Raw genomic sequence first — 23,671 nt, 5'->3', positions numbered from 1 at the left:
GTGGAAAAAGCTAATATACTCAATGATTTTTTTGCCTCTGTCTTCACAAACAAGGTCAGCTCCCAGACTGCTGCACTGAGCAGCACAATATGGGGAGAAAGTGACCAGCCCTCTGTGGAGAAAGAAGTGGTTCGGGACTATTTAGAAAAACTGCACGTGCACAAGTCCATGGGCCGGATGCGCTGCATCCGAGGGTGCTAAAGGAGTTGGCGGATGAGATTGCAGAGCCATTAGCCATTATTTTTGAAAACTCATGGCGATCGGGGGAGACCGGATGACTGGAAAAAGGCTAATGTAGTGCCCATCTTTAAAAAAGGGAAGGAGGATCCGGGGAACTACAGGCCAGTCAGCCTCACCTCAGTCCCTGGAAAAATCATGGAGCAGGTCCTCAAGGAATCAATTATGAAACACTTAGAGGAGAGGAAAGTGATCAGGAACAGTCAGCATGGATTCACCAAGAGGAAGTCGTGCCTGACTAACCTAATTGCCTTCTATGATGAGATAACTGGCTCTGTGGATGAGGGGAAAGCAGTGGATGTGTTATTCCTTGACTTTAGCAAAGCTTTTGATACGGTCTCCCACAGTATTCATGCTGCCAAGTTAAAGAAGTATGGGCTGGATGAATGGACTGTAAGGTGGATAGAAAGCTGGCTAGATCGTCGGGCTCAACGGGTAGTGATCAATGGCTCCATGTCTAGTTGGCAGCCGGTTTCAAGCGGAGTGCCCCAAGGGTCGGTCCTGGGGCCGGTTTTGTTTAATATCTTTATTAATGATCTGGAGGATGGAGTGGACTGCACTCTCAGCAAGTTTGCCAATGACACTAAACTAGGAGGCGTGGTAGATACACTAGAGGGTAGGGATCGGATACAGAGGGACCTAGACAAATTAGAGGATTGGGCCAAAAGAAACCTGATGAGGTTCAACAAGGACAAGTGCAGAGTCCTGCACTTAGGACGGAAGAATCCCATGCACTGTTACAGACTAGGGACCGAATGGCTAGGTAGCAGTTCTGCAGAAAAGGACCTAGGGGTCACAGTGGACGAGAAGCTGGATATGAGTCAACAGTGTGCTCTTGTTGCCAAGAAGGCTAACGGCATTTGGGGCTGTATAAGTAGGGGCATTGCCAGCAGATCGAGGGACGTGATCGTTCCCCTTTATTCGACATTGGTGAGGCCTCATCTGGAGTACTGTGTCCAGTTTTGGGCCCCACACTACAAGAAGGATGTGGAAAAATTGGAAAGAGTCCAGCGGAGGGCAACAAAAATGATTAGGGGTCTGGAGTGCATGACTTATGAGGAGAGGCTGAGGGAACTGGGATTGTTTAGTCTCCAGAAGAGAAGAATGAGGGGGGATTTGATAGCAGCCTACAACTACCTGAAGGGGGGTTCCAAAGAGGATGGAACTCGGCTGTTCTCAATGGTGGCAGATGACAGAACAAGGAGCAATGGTCTCAAGTTGCAGTGGGGGAGGTCTAGGTTGGATATTAGGAAACACTATTTCACTAGGAGGGTGGTGAAGCACTGGAATGCGTTACCTAGGGAGGTGGTGGAGTCTCCTTCCTTGGAGGTTTTTAAGGCCCGGCTTGACAAAGCCCTGGCTGGGATGATTTAGTTGGGAATTGGTCCTGCTTTGAGCAGGGGGTTGGACTAGATGACCTCCTGAGGTCCCTTCCAACCCTGATATTCTATGATTCTATGATTCTACAGGCAAGACTGACATAATGCTGGAAGGGGTTGTACAAAAGTATTGTTTAGTCCTCTGCAATGCATCTCCAATGCATCTCATGATTGACCTGTACCACTTTTGCTATTCTCCATCCTGGGCCCTTCTTGAACAGAAACTAGAAACTGTTTGACTTCGTAATGTGACAAACTAGCTCATTAAGCAGGACATGCGAGTGAATAATGACAGGCACAGGGATGGATTTAAAATGTTAGGCCACAACTTTATTAAACTTAATATGGAGGAAGGGTGTTATGTGTCCCATCTCCCTGTACCACCCATTGAAGTAGGTCCAGTGCAGGGTTTACAGGTCTCCTATCACCTACCATAACTCAGGACCATACCCACCCCTAAAACGGGCAGCTGAAATGGGGCAAGAGACTTAAGAAACCCTGGGCAATGTTTTAAATGAATGATTGTGGGAAGCAAGGAGACAATTAGCTCCCATCTCCCTCTGTCTGGACAATAGGTGGCAGAGTGCCCAGGAGAAGAAGAGTCCTATGCCTGCATAAACTCCACAGTTGCCAACTTTCACAAGGAAAATAAGCACCTCGACTTTCACAATAAGCCAAAAATCAAGCTAATGCCATTTCAAAACAAGGCCAAAACAAGCCAATCCCTAAGAACCCCAACACTCTATGTGTCTAGATCCCCCCAGCTTGCAGTCTGGGACTGTGGTGGGCCCGCTCTGCACCCCTGACTCTCTCCCCCCCTTGCCCCTGCTTGCCAGGAGCCCATCAAAAAAAAAGAAGCAAAAGCTACAAGCCAAACAAGCAACAAGCCAAACACTAGCCAACAAGCAACTCACAAGGCAATTAAGCCAAAAACAAGCCCAATTTGTCTGTTTTTTTTTCACGGATTTGGCATGTCTGATAGACTCCCCTTTTCATTCTAAAGCTGTCTGGCACCTTGTAAGTCCAGTCAAGTCTTCCACCCATTAAACTGGGTGGGTGGCATTGTTATTTTTGTTTTGAGCATCTGAACTCAGGTCTCTAAAGATCAGTACACTAGAACAGCACCATTTAATTATCTTCTTCTTTCCTTCATATACTACTAAAGACAATCTACATTATTACTCTGATTAAATGGTATAATACAATTACTACTATAATGGGTTGATAATTTCTAGGATTGCAATAACTAGGTGGTGATGCAAATGAAGATGCAAAGATGCACAGGAAGTATAAACCTGCAGTTAATGTATAAAAGCAAATGTACTTCACTGTGAAAATGGTCTTCTGATTAATAAAAAACAAACAATTCTGTATCTAAAATCTATTTACCTGGTGACCCAAAGTATCTAAGAGTAACCTCTTGAGTTTTCACTTCTCCTGCCACATTTTTCGCCATGCACTGGTAAATACCCTGGTCTGTCTCTTGAGTATTCTGAATCATCAGAGTGCCATCATCTAGCAAGTTTAGACGGGAATCTGTTTTCATACTGAGCTCATTACTGTAAAGACAGAAATCTGCTGAACTAAAACTTTTAAATCAAAACCACAGAAAAAACATATCAAAGAACAAAAGTCTAAATGTATTAACAAACGTAACGTACAAGAATAAATCTTTAGCATATTAGGTCCAGGTAAGTGTAATAATAGAACTTTTAGTCTTAAATTAACAAAAAAGCAGCAGAGATGAATACCAAACAGTGACATTTTTAAAAATGTAAACATTCTGACTTCGGAACTGAAAAGCTAGACTAATCTTAGAAGTATACATGTTTTATACAGTTTGGAGGGAAAAACAAGGAGAGTGAGTTACACACATCCATTTCCATTTTTCTATTCAGGATATCAATTGTTCTCATTGCCAAATATCTCCAAATGTCTCAAGCCAGTGTCAATAAACCCACACCCGAATCTCTCTTATTTCTTCTTAAAACTCTTTCATATGTGGATTCTGAATACATGCTTTTGCTGATTATAAAAAGGTGATATTTTCAGTGTTGAGATTTTAAAGTGAAGGTTTTTTTTTTTTTTAAATCTATAAAATATTTTACCATCTCATATTTAAAAGTAGCTCTCAAGTTTTCTCTTTGATTTGTTAAAGTGATATTAATTCAGGATGGAAACTGATCTTCTAGCTACAGCATAGGGTCTGCAGACAGATATCACATAGTAGTTAATGAAACAATAGGTGCCCTTGAACAAAATGCACCAATACCTGCTGCACCTGCAAACTCCACTTTACATGCACCTGCAAACTATATATTACATGCATTTATAGAATTACCTGATCTTTATATACAAAAGCCTATTACTTTAGTTAATCTAGGGTTTTGCAGGTCTCTGAAATTTTGTGGGTGCAAACGCAGTTGAAAAATTGCCCATGGTATCATGATATCATATCTGGTTCTTTATTATATAAGGCTCTTTTTATATGATTGTTATACTTTGAACTGTAAAGAAACTAGATCTAATTATAACTGCCAATATATTAAATTTTTATAATACTAATATGATGTTCTTAAGTATTTCATGTTTGTGTACATGCATGGTGAATTTCATACACCAACTGTAAAGCAAACATATACAAACAATTTCTTTCTCTCTCTCCTTTTTTTCCTTAACTTACTTGTTTCGAAGCCAGATAATTTCTGGTTTGGGATTGCCTTCAGCTCTGCAAGTGAAGTACACTGTATTCCCTGAGGTAACGTCCACATCCTGAGGTTCTGACGTAATTCTTGGCCTCTCTGTATCAACAATAAAAGGTATCAAGGAAAACTTGCTTGTTTTAAAACGATTAAAGTAAATCATTAAATATTTATTTCCCCCCCACACTGTATATAGATGAACATTTTTCACAAATGTTTCAAGTAAAAATACTTTATCAATCAAGATTAAACACATTTTTCTCTACACAAAATTATCATTGGTTTTCTGACCTCTCTCAACATTTACTAGTGTCAATTTAGAAAACTAAAACATGGCTTTTGTAAATTTAGATCTGATTCTGAAGCAAAGAATTTGTATATATTTAGTTTTACAGAAATTTGATTTGCATTACAAGAAAGAGTAATGGCACTTCCAGCCAGCACAGTGCCATTTAAAACTATTTATACTGGCTACTGGAATATTTTTGGGCTATAGCATGGCAAAGTATTGCAACATAAGTAACAGTAACTTTTCAGTAACAAAATTCTTCAGTGTATGTATAGACGAGTGGTTCCCAAACTGGGGTTCATACAAAGTTACAGGGGATTCGCCAGAAAAATTTCCCTAATGGCGGCCAGAGGATCCCAGGCATGGGAGGCAGCAGGTCGGACCCGGTTGCAGGGCAGACAGCCCAAGCAGCGCTGAGCAGGCAGCCAAGCCCCGGTCAGTGGGGGCGCCGGCAGCCCGAGCCCGCGGAAGTTGGGGCTGGCAGCCCGAGCCCCAGTAGTCAGCGCAGGGCTGGCAGCCCGAGCCCCATGGAGAGCGGAGCTGGGCAGTTGGGGCTAGCAGCACGAGCCCCTGTGGAGCGCACAGCTGCCCCCATCAATGGGGGGTTCGGCAGCCAGAGCCCGCGGCAGTTGGGGCTGGCAGCCCGAGCTTTGCCGAGCACGCAGCTGAGCCCCGGTCAGCGGGAGCCCGAGCCCCAGCAGTCAGTGCGGGCTGGCAGCCCGAGCCCCATGGAGAGTGGAGCCAGGAAGTTGGGGCTAGCAGCCTGAGCCCTGCCCCCATCAGCGGGGGGGTCAGCAACCAGAGCCCCAGCTGTCAGCATGGGGTCGGCAGCCCAAGCCCCATAGAACGTGGGGCTGGGCAGTTGAGGCCAGCAACCCAGTCCTCATCACAGGGCCAGCAGCCTGAGCCCCATGGTGGGCAGGGGGGCAGCTGGGACCCCAGGTGCGCAGGTGGCAGCTCAGACCCCTGTCCTTGGCAGACAGGGGAAGTTGGGCAGCATGAAGGGCAGAGTGAGCAGGGACCACGCTGTATGTGGGGGGTGGTCCAGGCTAATTTGTCCCTCGCGGGCACCCCCCTAGTGACGGCCCTGGTGGCGGAAGAAAAGGTGTTTGCACGCCAAACTAGCCGGTACCACATTGTAGCCAGTGTAGCAGCGTTAAGGTGCCTCAGTAATTCGATACTAAGTCATTCTCTCTGGGGTGCTGTTTTGCTTTAGTGAGACGTGAGTGAATCTTCTCATTTTCTAGTTTGTTGGTTGTTAGCATTCTCTCTGTTATTTTTATTAGAACTTTTGTGCACAAGTTCAATGTATAGGTGGCTAAAAAAGGAAAGTGTAAAGACGCAAGAATCAGCTAGTGTTTCCTCAAGTCCACATTGTGGAAAATCTAAGTCTAATGATCATGATGGTCCTGGAAAGTCACTTACAAAGAAAAGAAAATATGACGATTATATAAAATATGCCTTTACACGTATTGGTGATCAAGAACGTCCGAAACCACTGTGTGTAATTTGTGGTGATGTTATAGCAAACAGCAGCCTCAACCCTTCTCTACTTCAGTGCCATTTAGAAACTAGGCATCCTGCACAACTTGACAAGCCTGTTGATTTTTTCAAGCGAAAATTAGCTGAGAGGAAAAGTGACTTTACCAGTTTTAAATCCAAAGCAAGTACTGATAATGAAAATGCACTTGAACCGTCATACCACGTGAGCTACTGAGTAGCAAAAGCATCAGAAGCCCATACCATTGCAGAGAGCTTGATTGGTCCATTTATAAAATATGTAGTTCATTGCATGCTGGGAGAAAAGGCTGCAAAAAGGATTGACATGGTACCGTTGTCCAATAATACGGTGTCACGAAGAATTAATGACCTGTCAAATAATGTAGAGACTGCAATTGTACACAGAGTGAAAAATAGTCCATATTATGCTATACAGTTGGATGAATCAACTGATGTAGCTAATCTAGCTATTTTGCTACTGTTTGTACATTATGTGAATGAAGATATGGTTGAAGAAGGCTTGTTGTTTTGCCGACCACTGGAAGAATGTACAACTGGAGAAGATATCTTCAATCTGACTAATGCATATTTTCAAGAAAAGGAAATAGATCGGTCTCATTGCCTAGGCATTTGCACTGATGGGGCCACATCAATGACGGGGAAGTATACTGGATTTGTAGCTCGAACAAAAAAGGTTGCATCAAAAGTCTCTTGGACTCATTGCAGTATCCATAGACAACAAAACACATGCCTGAGGGACTGAAGGAAGTGCTGGACAATGAAGTGGAAATGGTGAATTTCATAAAATCACGGCCAACAAATTGCAGAATATTTCACCTACTTTGTGAAGAAATGGGTAGTATACACAATTGTCTGTTGACTCATACCGAAGTTAGATGGCTCTCATGGGGCAAAATCCTTGTGCACTTGTTTGAGCTTAGAACGGAAATCCTAGTTTTTTTTCAACAGCCACCTTTTCCACCTTGGCAGCTGTATGGAAAATAATGTCTGGTTCCAGAGCCTAGCTTATTTTGCAGATATTTTCTTAAGAATTAATGACCTACATTTATCTCTTCAAGGCCTCAATATAACAGTTTTCAATGTGCAAGAGTGAGTTGAATCCATGATAAAGAAGTTGCAGTTCTGGGAAAGTTGTTTGGAAAACAATCAAACTGAGTGTTTCAGTAATCTTCATGACTTCCTGGCAGAACATAAACTTCAGTTGGATCAGTGCACTAAAACCAATATAACTGCACACCTAAAAGGACTTTCCACAACTTTCAGGGAATACTTTCCAGCTATGTCAGGCAATAATGACTGGATTCGCAACCCTTTTGATGATACCACTTTCTCAACACAGATATTGAACACTGAGGAAAAAGAGAAATTGAGTGACATCTCCTGTGATTACGAACTGAAAAGGAGTTTCAAAAATTTGTCACTGATCAACTTTTGGCTGAGTTTAAGAAACTCCCTTCTGGCAGAAAAAGCTACTACAGTTTTGTTACCATTTTCTTATGCGAGAAAACGTTTTCCTCGTATGCACATCTGAAAATCAAATACAGAAACAGACTTGATGCCAAACCAGACCTGAGACTTTATCTTTCTCCAGTGGTTCTGGACTTCCAAGAGCTATGCAGAGCAAAGCAAGTGCATCCATCAAAGTGAGGAAATTTAAACTTAAATCCCTGGAAATATTCATTTTTAGGCAGGGGTTCACGAGATTTCACAATTTAGTGAGAAGGGTTCACGGGTTGTTAAAGTTTGGGAGCCACTGGTGTAGACTAAGCTTCTCAAACCTGACTGAGTGATAGAAATCCAGTGACCTAATCTTACTCCCACTGACTTCTATGACAGATTTAACACAGACTTCAGAGGAATCAGGAACAATTCCTTAAGGATCCCATTTCCTTCCCTCTTTCCATTGTCTGAGGAGCAGTGCAGTATACAAAATAATATTAAACTTCAAAATTGACCACTAAAGACTCCAGCTTGCATTCTTTTTATGCTCACGTCTCCTTTTGAAGTCAACTGGGGTTTTGAATGCAAAGAAGGCAAACTCAGAAGCCAGCTTTTCATATTCCATTGCTTATAATACAGAAGTACAAAGTATTCTCTCCAGTATATTTTCTGCTTTTATCTTCAGTAAGTGTTCAATTATTTCATGTCTGCACGTCCCTTATACAGATGTATTTATTGTTGCATTTTTGCATCTTGACTACCTACGGTTATCATCCTGTATGTTTACTGTGGACCATTACCCACAAAGGGAACCTACACCCCAGATTTAGATGCCACTGTGACCCACAAAACCCTTGCTTGGCTGACATCTAACCCTGTGGGTGCCTAAACTTACTCAGTGCCTAAATTTAGACAGAAAAAGTTCCCTAAGTGCCTAAGTTTCTGCCTCTGGGAATGGGCACAACACCTCACTCTGGATGCCTGTCTCACACCTAAGCCCGAGAGGGATCCCTCAAACCATGTGAAAACAGATGCTCCTCTGCCTATCTCGCATGATCCAGTAGGCATGCTATGAGTATGCCTACCAGACCGTGGCTCGCACAAAATCGAGGGGGAAGAGGCGTTGTTGGTGCCAGTGCCATCTCTCTTAACTTTTAGCCCAATGGTTAGAGTATTCATCAGGATGAGAGACCCCCACAGCTTCAATTCCTCCTTCTGCCTGATGGGGCCAACGGATTTGAACATAGGTCTCTCAGCAGAGTGGCCTAACCACTGGGCTATGGAATATTCTGATATGGATCTCTCAATTTCTACTGTTGAAGCAGACAAATACAGAAAGGTGTTAAGGAAAAAAAGTCTTTTCAGGATGACCATGCTCAGTTCTTAGGCTTATTTCCCCTCACAGGGCTTGTCTATGCTGAGAAATGACATTGTGCCATTGCACTAACTAATGTGATGTTAAAGAGAGGCGGGAGACACAAGGAGAGATGAAGAGACAATATTAAAAAAAGTGAGCAAGTGGAGATATAGGAGGAAAAGCAGAACAGTATGGTCAAAGAAGCCGAGAGTAGAGACTGAGTCAAGTGAGTGATCAGCTGTATCAAAAAGCAGCAGATAGACTGAGGGGAAGGGATACAGAGAAGAGAGATTTAGAGATGGTCAGAAAGTAGCTATTAGCATCACTGGCCAAAACAATGGGGGGGGAAATCCCATGAAAAACAGGTGGTTTTGGAAATATTAATTTTTTTCCCCTGAACATTAAGTGGAAAACTCACCACAGTTAAGTTCTTCTGGTGTTATTGTGGCCACTGATCGCCCCTGGATCCTCCTTGGATACTCACAAGTAGCTGCTGCTTGAGCATTACCAGATTCTGCATATGTCTTCAACAAATCTGCCAGCCATAGGATTTCACAGTCACAATGCAGAGCATTTGAATCCAGACGCCTGTGGAAAATGAGGATCATCCATTAATCTTCCTAATCAGCTGGAACAATTCATTAGATTTTATATGACTTGGCAATACTCCCCATCTATTTATTCTTACATACAAAAACCTACATTAAAAGAAAGTCATCTAGGTCCCCTTGTGCACATGCATTATGATATAGTTTTTAATTACATCACATACTATTTCCCCTCCCCTCCCCTCCTCCCCCCCCGACCACTACTCACTCACTGTACAGGATAGACAGTGCTCTCTGTAGCAGGCTATTCAATATTTTTATCCTCATCATTCAATAATGGTTCCCCCACCTATCCTACCTGCAGACCTCAATTTGGTAGTTGTTCTCCGAGGACACCTAACTCTACACAAAATCGCTGAGAGGAGGAGGAAGAGAACTCCCTTTTTAACCTTTAGACCAGTGTTTAGGAAACTCCCCCAGGATGGGGGAAATCCTGATTCAACTCCCCTGTCTACCTAATGAGAAGAGATTTGAACATGAGTTTCTCACTTCTCAGGTGAGTGCCTAACTATTGGACTATGGAGTCACTCTCACTCATTCTCTGGCCCAATGCACAATTATTTATATACAATGGAACAGCTTCAACAGGTGAGGCTGAGAGAGACCCACGTCAGAATATCCCATAGTCTAATAGCTAAGGGCACTCATCTGAGAGGTGGGACACCCATGTTCAAATACCTTCCCCTTGTCAGGCAGAGGGAGGAATTGAACTGTGGGTCTCCTATATTCCGGGTGAGTGCCTTAACCACTGGACTAATGGTCATAAGGGAGGCTACTGCCTTCTTCTCTGGGCCTTTTTGAATAGAGTTAGGCATGTGCCACCTCCATTCTCGAGGGGAACGGCTGAGGCACCTGATTCTAGAGAGGGTTCCCAACTGTGGCTTCCAAGGGGAGATAGGAGCCTCCCTCCAGCCCGATCTTAGGTGCCTAATGCTCTGAGAGGTCCAGGGCTTAGGACACAATGATCTCCATGGCATCTGCTATTGGCTAACTTAGGTGACTTCCCGCCGAGCGTGCTGGTTTTTGTGGAGCCCATTCTTAGGCTTCTATCTCTCCTCATTCATTGTATAGGCAGCCTGGGCAACTAACTCAGGGTTTGAGGATTCCACAGGGTAGCTAGCACCTGAAAGTCAAGTGTTGCAATGACTACATCCCTTTGTGAACTTGGACCAAAGTGCCTGCGTCACTTTAGAAAAATGTCACTTAGGTTCCGAAAGTACTAAAGCACTTTAGATAATTTTACGCCTAGTCTCTACAGTTTACGAAGGATCTAGAAAAAGCAACCTAGAGAAAATACAATGGGCAACAAATGTTATACAAGAAGATCAAAGGAATTTAAAACAGAGTTAGGAGGAAAGACTGCAGAAGCTGAGTTTATTTAGTCTACAATATAAAAGACTCATTGCAGACAAGGCCACAGTCTATACTTAAATTCAAGATAATAAAGCAAGGCAGGGGTTTAGTCACAGTCACAAAAGACTGAAGGATAAAGACCATGGAAGGAAAAGTTTAGACTAGATTCTTTAATGGTAAGAACAATTAGGCAGTGGAACAAACTGCCAAAGGAGGTGGGCACTATAAGATGAGACATAAGTATAATTAGACTATTTCAATTATTTCAGTATGTAAATTTAATTTACTTACAGTCTCTTCATAGATTCCAAATGACTAAATGTCCCAGGAACTAAATGAGCTATTCTGTTATTATGCAAAAATCTGTTAAAAACACAGAGGAGTTCATGTATGAGTTCAGATTTTGAAATGTTTTCATTCCATATACATTCTTCTGGAATTCCTTAAAGAGAAACTAATTTTACAACGTACAAATACACATTTTTTAAATCAACTTTCTTCTGCTACTTTAAAAAAAAAAAAAAAGACTTCCCTTTCCTCATCTCCTCCTCCACCCAAGAAAGAAACATTTTTAGCCTACTCTGGAGACAAAACTACATAAAAACATGACAGACAACCGGGGGGGGGGGGGGGGGGGGGAGGGAAGAGTAATCAAATGAGCCATTTTTACAAAAAATTAATCCTCCTATGTCATGTTTCATACAATCTATTTTATGATAGACAAACATCAATCACAATTGTTTTGAACCCATTTTGAGATTGCAAATTGTACACAAAACAGTGTTATTAAACCATTTCTCCAACTAGGGCCTGACCAGAAGTCACTGGGAGATAAGGGTGCTCCACACTTGCCAGAAGGCGCTCAGCACTTCGCTCCTCAGTCTCTTACACCATGAAAGTTTCAGTACAAAATAAAAGCTATTGATCTGGGTCAGAGAAAAAAGCTACTGACTACTACAGCTTACCAAAATTTCCAAACAAAAATAAAACTTACAGTCTTTCAAGTTTTGGAAGATGCATAAAGGATTCAGGTTCCAATGTTTCTATGTGATTAAAGTGCAGATACCTGTAAATGTGTGAAACAAAACATCACTGAAATAATTTATTTAATGGAAGTGGTACTGTGCAGCTAGAAACTTGGTATGTAAAGGACTTCTCATGCTGCCGAGCACATCTGTAAATGATTACAGATTAATGATGTAGTGGCATAATTGTCTTTTCGTGTCTTTTGGATCCTATACTTTTCCATGAAAGAGAGAGGCCATACATAATAGAAAGGATTTAAAAGTTGCTATTATATTGGTAAAAATAACAATATATTTGTATCAACTAATCATACTTCAAACAATCTTCTGTCAAAACTAAATATTTACAAAAACTCATGGGACAATCAGTAAACCCACATGTATCATAGGACTGGTAAGAAACGACAGATTATAGTAGCTGCAAAAAATGTCAGATCACAGATCCAAAAAACATTTTTTTCATAAAAAGCCAGATAGCTATTATCAACTAATATTTTCTGCAAATTTTGGATCAACCAGTTAATATGTAATAAAACTTGTTTTATTTACAGTAGAACCAGGGCTTTTCGATAAATATTGGTTTTACATTTTCTGACCCTCTCTCCTGCAACTATCATATTTTCCTAGTGAATCCTACCACCTGGACCACCACATGAAGTCACTTGATTTATTTTGTATGGTTGAAAAAATGAATATGAACGAATTTTCTGTAGGAAAAGTTGTAGCTTTATTAGTAAAGATTTGCAACCTTCAATGGACATCCCAACATTTTTTTGGTATCTCACCTTTTGAATACTATGAGAATGACTGAAACCTTTCAAAGATGCGGTCTCAAGAGAGGTCTTTTGCCTGTAATATCACTGCCCTATCAGTAAGACTTAAAGCTATGGCAATTCTAACCTCCTCCTATCCCCTCTCAAAAAAATTTTTAAGACTCCTGTCCTCTAACCAGAAGGATACTATTCTCAAATAAATTCATAAACACAAAATCAGTGCAGGTGAGCTGTATCACCATCTGGACAGATCTCCCCCCAAAAAGTCTACCCAATAATTATTGCTGTCTGGTATATGAATAGACATCTAACTGCAACACTAAAAAGAAAAAGATGCCCACTATTTGGTGTATATATATTGGTTATTAAGGTTCCTTCTGGAGTACAAAAGCCTTGGATATTAAAAAAATACTTGGCACTTACGGAAGGTCTGAATCTGCAATCCTTACTCACATGAGTAGTTCCACTAATGGTAACAGGCTATTCATGATCAAGGTTAGGTTCATATTGGTTTATGCATATTAGTGAGTATTAACAATTCTGTCAGGAATGAAAATATGGAAAAAAACAGTAATTAAAAAAAAACTAAACTAAAAACAAAACAAAAAACACCACCAAAAAACCAACTCCGCAGCATGAGCATGAGAAGATGGAAGACACTTAAAGAGCAGAAACTCTCTTGCTTGGAAACACTCTGACCATGTTCCAGCTCCAGACCAAAGAGCAAGGTGCCTGCCACATGGCCAGATATTGGAAATGAAGTGGGGAGAGGGATGGGAAAAAACCCAGTGGGGATAATCTCAGAAACTACTGCCCCGTAAAACTATTCCTTTCACAGCAACCAGACAAGTGCCCAACAATCCAATGTAAATGGGCTGCTGACAGGAAAGAGGCACATCAGCCTCAGCCCTATTGTCAAGGAGAAAGTGTACGCCAATAAGTGTTTCCAGTAGGGGGACCAGAGAAACAGCCAAAGCAATAAGCCTAGGTGAATGTGCCAAGTGACATTTTCATGTCAAATCTACTAGACAGCCAATAAATCTGGCTTGTGACCTTCTCTCTGCTAAATCATGGAGCAACTCAGAATTTTTTTTACACCTGGCGCCAGTGTACCCTGCCAACATAAATTCATATGCATAAAGAGAAACAAACAACTGTCACACCGTACCCTGGCCAGTCATGAAACTGGCTTTCAAAGCTTCTCTGATGTGCAGCGCGCCCTGCTGTGCTCTTCTAATCGCCTTGTTGTCTGGCTGTGCGAAATTGGCAGCCAGGCGAGTTGCCTCAACCTCCCACCCCGCCATAAATGTCTCCCCCTTACTCTCACAGAGATTGTGGAGCACACAACAAGCAGCAATTACAATTGGAATATTGGTTGTGCTGAGATCTAACCGAGTCAGTAAACTGCGCCAGCACGCTTTCAAACGTCCAAAAGCACATTCTACCACCATTTTGCACTTGCTCAGCCTATAGTTGAACTGCTCCTTACTACTGTCCAGGGTGCCTGTGTACGGCTTCATGAGCCATGGCATTAAGAGGTAGGCTGGGTCCCCGAGGATAACTATAGGCATTTCAACATCCCCAACAGTAATTTTCTGGTCTAGGAAGTAAGTCCCTTCCTGCAGCTGTTCAAACAGACCAGAGTTCCTGAAGATGAGAGCGTCATGCACCTTTCCCGGCCATCCCACGTTGATGTCGGTGAAATGTCCCTTGTGATCCACCAGTGATTGCAGCACCATGGAAAAGTACCTATTGCGGTTTATGTACTGCCCACCACGGTGTGCCGGGGCCAAGATAGGGATATGCATTCCGTCTATCGCCCCGCCGCAGTTAGGGAACCCCAGCGCATTAAAGCCATCCACAATGATCTGCACATTTCCCAAAGTCACTACCCTTGATAGCAGCTGGTCAATGATTGTGTTGGCTACTTGAAGCACAGCAGCCCTTACAGTAGATTTGCCCACTCCAAACTGATTCCCAACTGACTGGTAGCTGTCGGGCGTTGCAAGCTTCCACAGTGCTATGGCCACTCGCTTCTCAACTGTGAGGGCTGCTCTCATTTTGGTGTCTTTGCACTTCAGGGCAGGGGACAGCAAGTCACAAAGTTCCATGAAAGTGGCCCTACGCATACAAAAGTTTCGCAGCCACTGGGAATCATCCCAGACTTGCAACACTATGCGGTCCCACGAGTCTGTGCTTGTTTCCTGGGCCCAGAATCGGCGTGAACCTGGCCCAATGCCACCATGATCTCTCAATCGCCACATGCCATGCTTCTAGGAATGTCTGTGTCCACGTCCTCATCAGTATAGTAATCGCACTGTCGTTGCTTCCTCGCCCGGTTTTGCAGGTAATGCACATACTGCTGGATAATGCGCGAGGTATTTACAATGGTCAAAACTGCAGCGGAGATCTGAGCGGGCTCCATGATTGCCACGCTATGGCGCCTGCACGTGTAATCCTGGGAAAAGGGCGCAAAACGTAGGAGGCCTGTTCGGTTCAAGATGGCCGATAAAAGGCGGTAAATGGTTGTCTTCTGTAGTGTTCATGGAGTTGGGACGCTCACTACAGCTGCAAGAGCGGGAGAGCAGAGTTTGCGGCGGAAGCGTGAGCAGAGTTTGCAGCGGAAGCTGTGCGGCTCAGGTCACGATGGCCGAAAAACGGCGGGGAATTGTTGCCGTCTGTAGCTTCCATGGGAGCCCAGGACAGACAACATGGAAAAATTAGCTAGCGATGCAAGAGCGGGAGAGCAGAGTTTGCGGCAGAAGCTGTGCTGCTTGGTTCATGGTAGTCGAAAAAAGGCGGGAAATGGTTAGATAAAAGAATAGATAGAAAGACGAGAGGACATTTGAGGTGGATTCATAGTACAAGGAGACAGGCGGTGCACCATACTGCACCGTCTGCTGGCAGTATGGCGTCTGCCGTAGCTTTCACGGAGGGAGGAGCAAGTGACGGCACACACCCTGAAACACCCGCGAGAATGGTTTTGCCCCATCATGCACTGGGAGCTTAACCCACAATTCCAATGGGCGGCGGGGACTGCGGGAACTGTGGGATAGCTTCCCACAGTGCACCACTCCGACATTCGATGCTAGCCTCGGTACTGTGGACGCACTCCGCCGAATTCACGCGCTTTACTGGGGACACACAACACCGAATGTATAAAATTACTTCAGAAAATTCGAATAGAATAAGTTCAAATTAATTTCGTACTGTAGACGTACCCTAAGCTGAAAGCTTATTATTTTACAGAAGTTAGTAATTTAACAGGCGCACCTAAATAATTAATGTACTATGAAGAAAATACGATTTGCAATTAGCATGCAAGTAAGCCCTACCAGTTGCTGTCAGTATGCTGCAGTAACCAGTGCTAGAGAGGGAGGAAGAGAAAGGCATTAAGGAGACAAATGACAGTTATCATATGTGTTTCACACTTAGTACCTAAACAGAACCTGTTCCCCTAAAAGGCACCCAAGTGCCCTCTAAAATATGTGTATATGGATTTTCTGTGTATTTTCCAAAGTGTAGTTTTCTTGCATATAAAACTTGATATGAGGGATAAAAATGCAGAGACAGTATGTAGAGCACAACAATAGTTACATGAATATAGTCTGGAAACTCAAAACTCCTATTGCCCTGCAGGAAAGGAGATTCTCTTTTATAGGAACTCAATGACAGACAATGAAATTCACCCTGCAAAGCAAAAATCCTCTGCAAAATTAAACTTCCGGACTTCACAGACAGATCTGCAATATTATCTATTTAGTTATCGCTGTTTCTACCAGTCCAACTACTACTTGAATTACTGTGTAATGGTGAACTGTTTTCTGATTAAGTAAACTGTGAATAACCAAACACATAGCTGAAACAATACATTTATTTTTAATCATACTAGTACAGGCTATTTTCCATTCATTTTCAAATTAAATTCCTCTTCACTTAAAACTCAGTAAGAGAACAATAGCTTACACAATGTTGCTAGCAGAAAACTAACTGAAACACTTTCCACATTGCAGACAATGAGGATACCACTCCCACCCTCTACCTCCCCCAATATACGGCAATGATCAGCCACATGTGTATCAATAATATTCATATTTTAATTTAAAAGGTTTTTTTAAATTAAAGATAAAAGTACTGAAATAAATTTTAGGGCTTGATTCAAACTTTCATTTACACCAGTGTAAAACAAGAGCAACTCCAGTGCAGTCATAGGAGTTGCAGCATTGTAAAACCTATGTAGGTGTAAGCAGAATCAGACCTTGAATCTCTAATTAATGCACACTGTTTTCAATATTTGTCTGTGATCATGCTTCTTCTCCAAGTCTACTACACAGTGCACTAGGACGCTTGGAATATAAATCACAAATAAAAGACAAACATAGAAATGAAGAATTTGACACCGATTCAATTTTTTTTTTCACATGCAAATGATTATAAGAACGTTTGACTAACATCCCATTCCAGTGCAGACATGCAAAGCATGCAGGAAGAAAATACTGATCAAGACGTGCACTTTTCCTCTGAAAGGCAACCATGTAGATGACAGCACAGAAGAGAAAAGGCACTTACAGTTGCTCTAGAGAGGCAAGTCCTTTAAATGCTTGCCTGTCAATTGACTGGATTTCATTCTTGTACAAATAGCTGAAACAAGAAACAATCAGTAATATTAGTACACAAACAAGAGCTACATTAAGGTGGAAAAGAAGAATTAAGTTGACACATGAAGACGTTTTTCTAATATGTAGTAGAAAAACTAAAACAAAAACATGTACACACTCAAAATGCTTCCTGCTTGAGAATCCATTCCCCAGGCCCACCAGAAAAGGCAGAGAAGACTGGGGGGCCCTCTATGCCCTGACACTGATAATTGGAGGGCCTTTGGCCTTCTGGTTGCTACCATGCCCTTTTGGAGGTTCCTTTGCCCTCATTTCCTGACAAGCTCTCAATGGATGGGAGTGTTAGTTTGATTAACTGGATATCCCAAAGAACACTGAGCTTGCAGCATCCTGTTTTCTTTAAAATATTTGGTTTGAACACTGGAACAAACCAGTGCTTAATTTGTGTCAGGGCTTGGCAGTTCATAGCCCCAGCACCTCTGGGCCTGCTGCGTCAGTTATGAAAGTAAAAAAAAATTGCTTTAGCCCTGGCACCTCTTTCATTACAAATTAAGCACTGGACCAAACATGGAAACCTATTTTTCCTTCACCAAATTCAGGTAACAAAAAAGGAGTGTCTCTGCGATGATCTGCCAGCTTTTAAAATATTCAAAGATAAATACAACTCAGTATCTTTGTATAATGGCATTCAGACAGCAAAAATAAATTATTTTTCCCTGTATGGGACATGGATGCTAGGTATGTTGCATTGATATCCACGCTAGTACTACCCAGAATCAACGCATACAGAATACTAAGTTGTGTCTATGTGCCTTGTATTCCTCCCCTAGAGGATGAAAACAAACAAGTTGCTGGATGAATCTGAGCAAGTGCTAAGTACCCCCAGGATATACACAAACTTTGAACTCATCTCAATTTTGATGTTCTAGAAGTCTAAATTATATATTTAAGAAGGGAACAAAATAAACTTTTCACATTAACATTGATGTTTCAGTGTTCTATAAAACATTAGTACTGGTGCACTCCAGAAATCAGAAGATCAAAGTCTCCTGTCACTTACACAAAGGAAACCCAATATGTCCCATGAAGTCAGGTTTTGGACATAATTAATTGAATTTGTATTCTGTGTCCTTCATTAAGCAGCTTCTCTGTGTTAGATGAAGAGATGTTTCCCTTTTTACTTTATTAAGAGACATCCTTTTTTGACCTTATTGCAACCTACAGTTGTTAAATGAGGGAGGTGATGTTATTTCAATTAAAATATTTAGGCAATATGAGGATTCGTCCTCCTCTTTTCAGGAGGAAGAAATTTTGTTGTCATCCAAAAAAGAAAGGGTCTTGTGGGTGCTTAGAGGGCTTTAGTCGAGCAAACTGGATTAGACTGGATTAGACAAATGAAGATGAAATGGAGTGACTGGTGTCATTTGGTCATGGGTGTGGAGGTAGCAAGCATGGGCTAAGGGAAGGAAGAAGCATGCATTTTGTGTGCATTAGGGGTTGACTTCTCAATCTGAAATTATCATACAACACATAGCCAGAAGAGTAGAGGGGAGATAAAAAGTCAAAAGACAGACTAAAAACCATTGTTTCATGATGTTAATATCTGATGATTTGTGGGGCCAATCTTGTGATTTTGGGGGGATCTGACTCATGATTTTTGATCTCTTGAGGCTGGCAATACTGGATTCAACACAAGAGCAAAGCAACTCAAAAACACTTGGTCCCAGCCACTAGAGGCATTTCCAAACTGCAGCATACTGGGAAGAGAGGGGAAGGGAGGGGAGGGAAGACACAATCCTTCCCCCGGGGTAGCCTTTCCTGCCTATTGCCTAGACCTCCCAGGACCCCATAATAAAACTTCACTCCAGGTCTTACTTCAACTATCATTTTCTCCAGGCTGAGCCAGGACCATTATGCCATGTAGTCAGCTGATCCCATTCCATCATGTGCCCTCTCTGGAGACTCCAACTCTGAACAATACCTGGGGCTTAAATGGGCTATGTCAGTAAGACATGCTTACTGAACCTGCATGTCAGCACTCTGTTATATGATTTTTTTTTTAATGCAAAAATGGGATGTGACATTAACAGAGGGGGAGAGAGAGAGAGAGAAATTTATTTCAAGTAGTAATAGAGCAACCTAATGAACACAAACCCGTGAGGAGACAAAACACTAAATATCACCCAAAAATATGCAACACACTCACTAAACTCCAACTGTGTCTAATAACAGGAACTTTGCAAACACTGTACTAGTTAAAAGTGTAATTAAGGACAGAGTAATATATCACTTAACTAACTATAAATTCTGTAATCTGTTATAACCTATATCCTATTAGAACTTTATAAGGGGTGAATAAACAGTTATTAGTGACTTGTGGATATACTTTACTAGGATAGAGAGTTTGGGGGAACACAATTCTACAATTAGTATTTGTTTGCAGTAGCAATTACAGTGAGGTATGCACTTTCCAAATACTCAGGAAAAGATTATCCCTGCCCCAGCGAGTTCATGGTGTAGGGATGGACAGCCGACAGACAGACAGAGAGCAGTCAGAGAAGGGGAATAACAAAAAGGATTTTATTATATATCAATAAGATTCACTACAGGCAGCCTAGAAGAAGTGGATTTTTATGTGAGACTTAAAAGTGGATGGGATATGGGCCTTGCAAACAAGTTCAGAGCATTCAAGTAATGTATAGAAGGTTGTGTAAAGAAAGCCATGGAGGTGATTGTTTGAGAGATTGACAGACATGTGGAAAAAGACAGCAATGTCAATGGAGGGTGACACAAAACTTGACAAGCGAGTATAAGTAGGGAAGAGCAGATGGGGAGCCACTGGAGAGATTCAAAGAGGGGAGTGACATGATCAGCTCATCAAACAAGGGAGATAATATCAGCAGCTACATTTTGTATGAACTGGTGAGGGACAGTGTGTGTGTATTAGGGAATCTAGAGAGGAGGATCCTGAAGAAGTCTCCCAAGCTTGTAGTCTTGGTATTACATTTTACTTCTCTCTCCTTCTCTACCTATTCCCCCATATTCAAACTTTCACTAAATCTTGCCACTTGTTCCATCTTAATAGTTCCAAAATCTGTCCCTTCCTCACTGCTAAAACTATTCTCCATGTCCTGGTCATTATCTCCTTGATTATTGTAACTTTCATGCCTGGCCTTAGACCTCTCACTTCTCCCTCAGCCAGCATGCCCCAAATTCTCTGCAAAAATAATCATCTCCCACAATGCTGAGCACCTCATCCCCTGCTTTGAACTCCCTGAATGGCTTCCTGTCTACCAGTTCATATTCAAACTCCTTGTCCTCACCCATAAGTTTTTTTTTTTTTTAATCTTATCATAGCTACATTTCTACTCACATTTTCCCCACACACTTCCCTATCTTTTTATCTTGTACCTCCTTTTTTCCAGTGCTGCACATTGTGCCTGAATAGCTTCCCTGTCTGCATCTGGCAAGCTGTTTCTGCTGAGGGTAAGGAAGGAATTTTCCCCACCAGAGCATTACACAAGTCCTTGAATATATTAAAGGTTTAGGGGTTTTTTTCTTCCCCATCTTTCTGTGCCACTGCTACTGTCAAGTCAACCCAATAATTTACCAGAAGTGAACAAAGCATATACATATATAATGAGTAACAAAGCACAAAAAGAATAAAACATACTGTGTATCATTTATTTAGTTAATAAATGAAGACAATATTCTAGTCTTTGTTTTTGACTGCTGTGTTTACATTCTACGGTGCAGAGGGAGAGCATGCAGCCAAAGTAATATAGAGTTACTGCAAGGCAGAATAAACATGTGAATTAGCTATGCTATGGATAAGGCCTAGGTTACCTATGATGAGGTGTTTTGGGGGGAGGTCTGGGGTTGCACATTGGCTAAACAATCTCTACCAAAAATTAAGAATCTGAAAAGGAAATAAAAGGCTTCAAAGCAAAACAAAGCCAGTTGTCTAATAGCAATAAAATTCATTTTGTCCTACTTTTAGCATCAGAATTTGAAGTTATATTATTACCTCAGACAATATAGCATCACTGTGTTAGAGAGATTGTGGCAATGTAGCGGTCATTGATTTAAAAAACAAAATAAATAACCCCAGCTACACACCTACCAATAAAAGTGTACTTCTTTTTATGAAACAGGAAGGATAGAACATGTAGAAAGATTACTTTCTAAATACTTAATTTTTTTGGTATACAGAAAAACACCCAAGTGCTACCTGTACTCTAATTGTTGCTCTTCAAAGTGTGGGTGCAGACGTGTATTCCAACCGAGGCATGCACACTCCCAGCACACTAAAGCTGGAGAACTCTGCCTAACACTATTCGTAAGGGTGGTGCTCACGCCTTCTGGCCCCATAATCCTTCTGATTAGTATTTAAGGGCAGCCCCACTCCAACTCCCCTCAGTTGTTTCACACAGAACATCAAAAGTAGATACTCTGATGCAGAGGGGACAGAGGGTGGGCTGTGGAATACACATTTGCACCACAGTTGCCAACTTTGACGCAGTAAATAAGCACTCCAACTTTCACAATAAGCCAAAAACCAAGCTAATCCCAATTCAAAACAAGGCCAAAACAAGCCAATCCCTAAGAACCCCAACACTCTATGAGACTAGATCCCCCGGCGTGCAGTCTGGGACTGTGGTGGGCCGCTGCTTGCCCCCCGCCAATCAAAAATGAGAAGCAACAAGCTACACGCCAAATAAACAACAAGCCAAAAACTAGCCAACGAGCAACTCACAAGCTAATTAAGTCAAAAACAAGCCCAATTTCTGTGTTTTTTTCATGGGTTTGTCATGTCTGATCTGCACCCACATCTCAAAGAGCAACAGTTACAGTACAGGTAGGTAACTCTTTTTTCTTCGAGTGCTTGCAGACATGTATTCTATTCAGGAGACTTGCAAGCTGTAACTAATGGAGTTCAGGCTTCGAATCTACGTCAAGAAGGACTGCAGAACTGCCTTTCCAAAGTTTGCATCTGATCTAAATGCAATCATAATAGCATAATGTTTGGTGAAAGTACATATGAAAGACCAAGGAGCAGCCCTGCAAAAAAACGGTTACTCACCTTTGTAACTGTTGTTCTTCGAGATGTGTTGCTCATATCCATTCCAATTAGGTGTGTGCATGCTGCGTGCACGATCATCGGAGAATTTTTACCCTAGCAACACCCAGTGGGTTGGCTGTGGAGCCCCCTGGAGTGGCGCCTTCATGGCGCTGGATATATACCCCAGCCGACCCAGCGCCCCCTCAGTTCCTTCTTGCCGGCTACTCCGACAGTGGGGAAGGAGGGCGGGTTTGGAATGGATATGAGCAACACATATCGAAGAACAACAGTTACAAAGGTAGTAACTGTTTTTTCTTCTTCGAGTGCTTGCTTATATCGATTCCAATTAGGTGACTCCCAAGCCTTACCTAGGCGGTGGGGTCGGAGTGAGACATCGCTGAGTGCAGAACCGCTGAGCCAAATGCGGCATTGTCTTTAGACTGCTGTACTAGCGCGTAGTGAGCGGCAAAGGTATGAACGGATGACCAAACCGCCGCTCTACAGATCTCATGGATTGGAACCTGTGTCAGGAAAGCGATCGAGAAGGCTTGAGCCCTCGTGGAGTGGGCGGTGAGGCGTGGCGTCGGGACACCGGCCAAGTTGTAGTAAGCACGAATACAGGACGTGATCCAAGAGGAGATACGTTGCGAGGAGACCGGTAGGCCTTTCATCCGGTCAGCTACTGCAACGAAGAGTTGAGTCGTCTTCCTAAACGGCTTTGTACGCTCAATATAGAATGCGAGGGCCCTGCGCACATCCAGAGAGTGCATATGTTGATCTTGCCGCGTAGCGTGCGGCTTAGGATGGAAGACCGGGAGGAAGATATCCTGGTTTACATGAAAAGCTGATACCACCTTGGGGAGAAAGGCAGGGTGGGGACGAAGCTGCACCTTGTCTTTATGGAAGACTGTATACGGAGGTTCTGACGTGAGGGCTCTGATTTCAGAAACAGGCCTCGCTGAAGTGATGGCTACAAGGAAGGCTGTCTTCCAAGATAGGCAAAAGAGTGAGCAGGTAGCCATTGGCTCGAACAGGGGCCCCGTGAGCCTGGAGAGGACCAGGTTAAGGTCCCATGCCGGAACCAGTTGACACAGTTGTGGGTATAGGCGATCCAAGCCCTTTAGGAATCTGACAACCATCGGGTTAGAGAAGACCGAGGAAGCATTTTCTCCTGGATGGAACGCCGAGATAGCTGCCAGGTGTACCCTGACAGAAGATATCGCCAGGCCCTGCTGTTTTAGGGATAGGAGATAGTCCAGTATAAGTGGTATCAACGCCTGCAAGGGGGGCGTGGCACGTTGCTCGCACC

The 23,671-nt window shown here is 42.6% G+C and overlaps 1 protein-coding gene across 1 annotated transcript in view; it reads right to left on the bottom strand.

Annotated features, from left to right (window-relative positions):
* Positions 1 to 23,671, bottom strand: part of PXDN (peroxidasin) — a 158,811-nt gene that overhangs the window by 70,526 nt on the left and 64,614 nt on the right. Inside the window, exons 4-9 of the mRNA XM_065401091.1 lie at positions 17,254 to 17,325; positions 11,881 to 11,952; positions 11,178 to 11,249; positions 9,344 to 9,513; positions 4,300 to 4,417; positions 3,006 to 3,175 (exon numbers count right to left, since the gene is read on the bottom strand). Of these exons, the coding sequence (XP_065257163.1) occupies positions 3,006 to 3,175; positions 4,300 to 4,417; positions 9,344 to 9,513; positions 11,178 to 11,249; positions 11,881 to 11,952; positions 17,254 to 17,325 (674 nt within the window). The remainder of the gene's footprint in view (positions 1 to 3,005; positions 3,176 to 4,299; positions 4,418 to 9,343; positions 9,514 to 11,177; positions 11,250 to 11,880; positions 11,953 to 17,253; positions 17,326 to 23,671) is intronic.

Source organism: Emys orbicularis, chromosome 3 (assembly GCF_028017835.1).
Source record: "Emys orbicularis isolate rEmyOrb1 chromosome 3, rEmyOrb1.hap1, whole genome shotgun sequence".
In the NCBI taxonomy this organism is placed as follows: domain Eukaryota; kingdom Metazoa; phylum Chordata; order Testudines; family Emydidae; genus Emys; species Emys orbicularis.
Note: the sequence above shows the minus strand (reverse complement) of the source record. Positions and strands in the feature narration are given on the sequence as shown.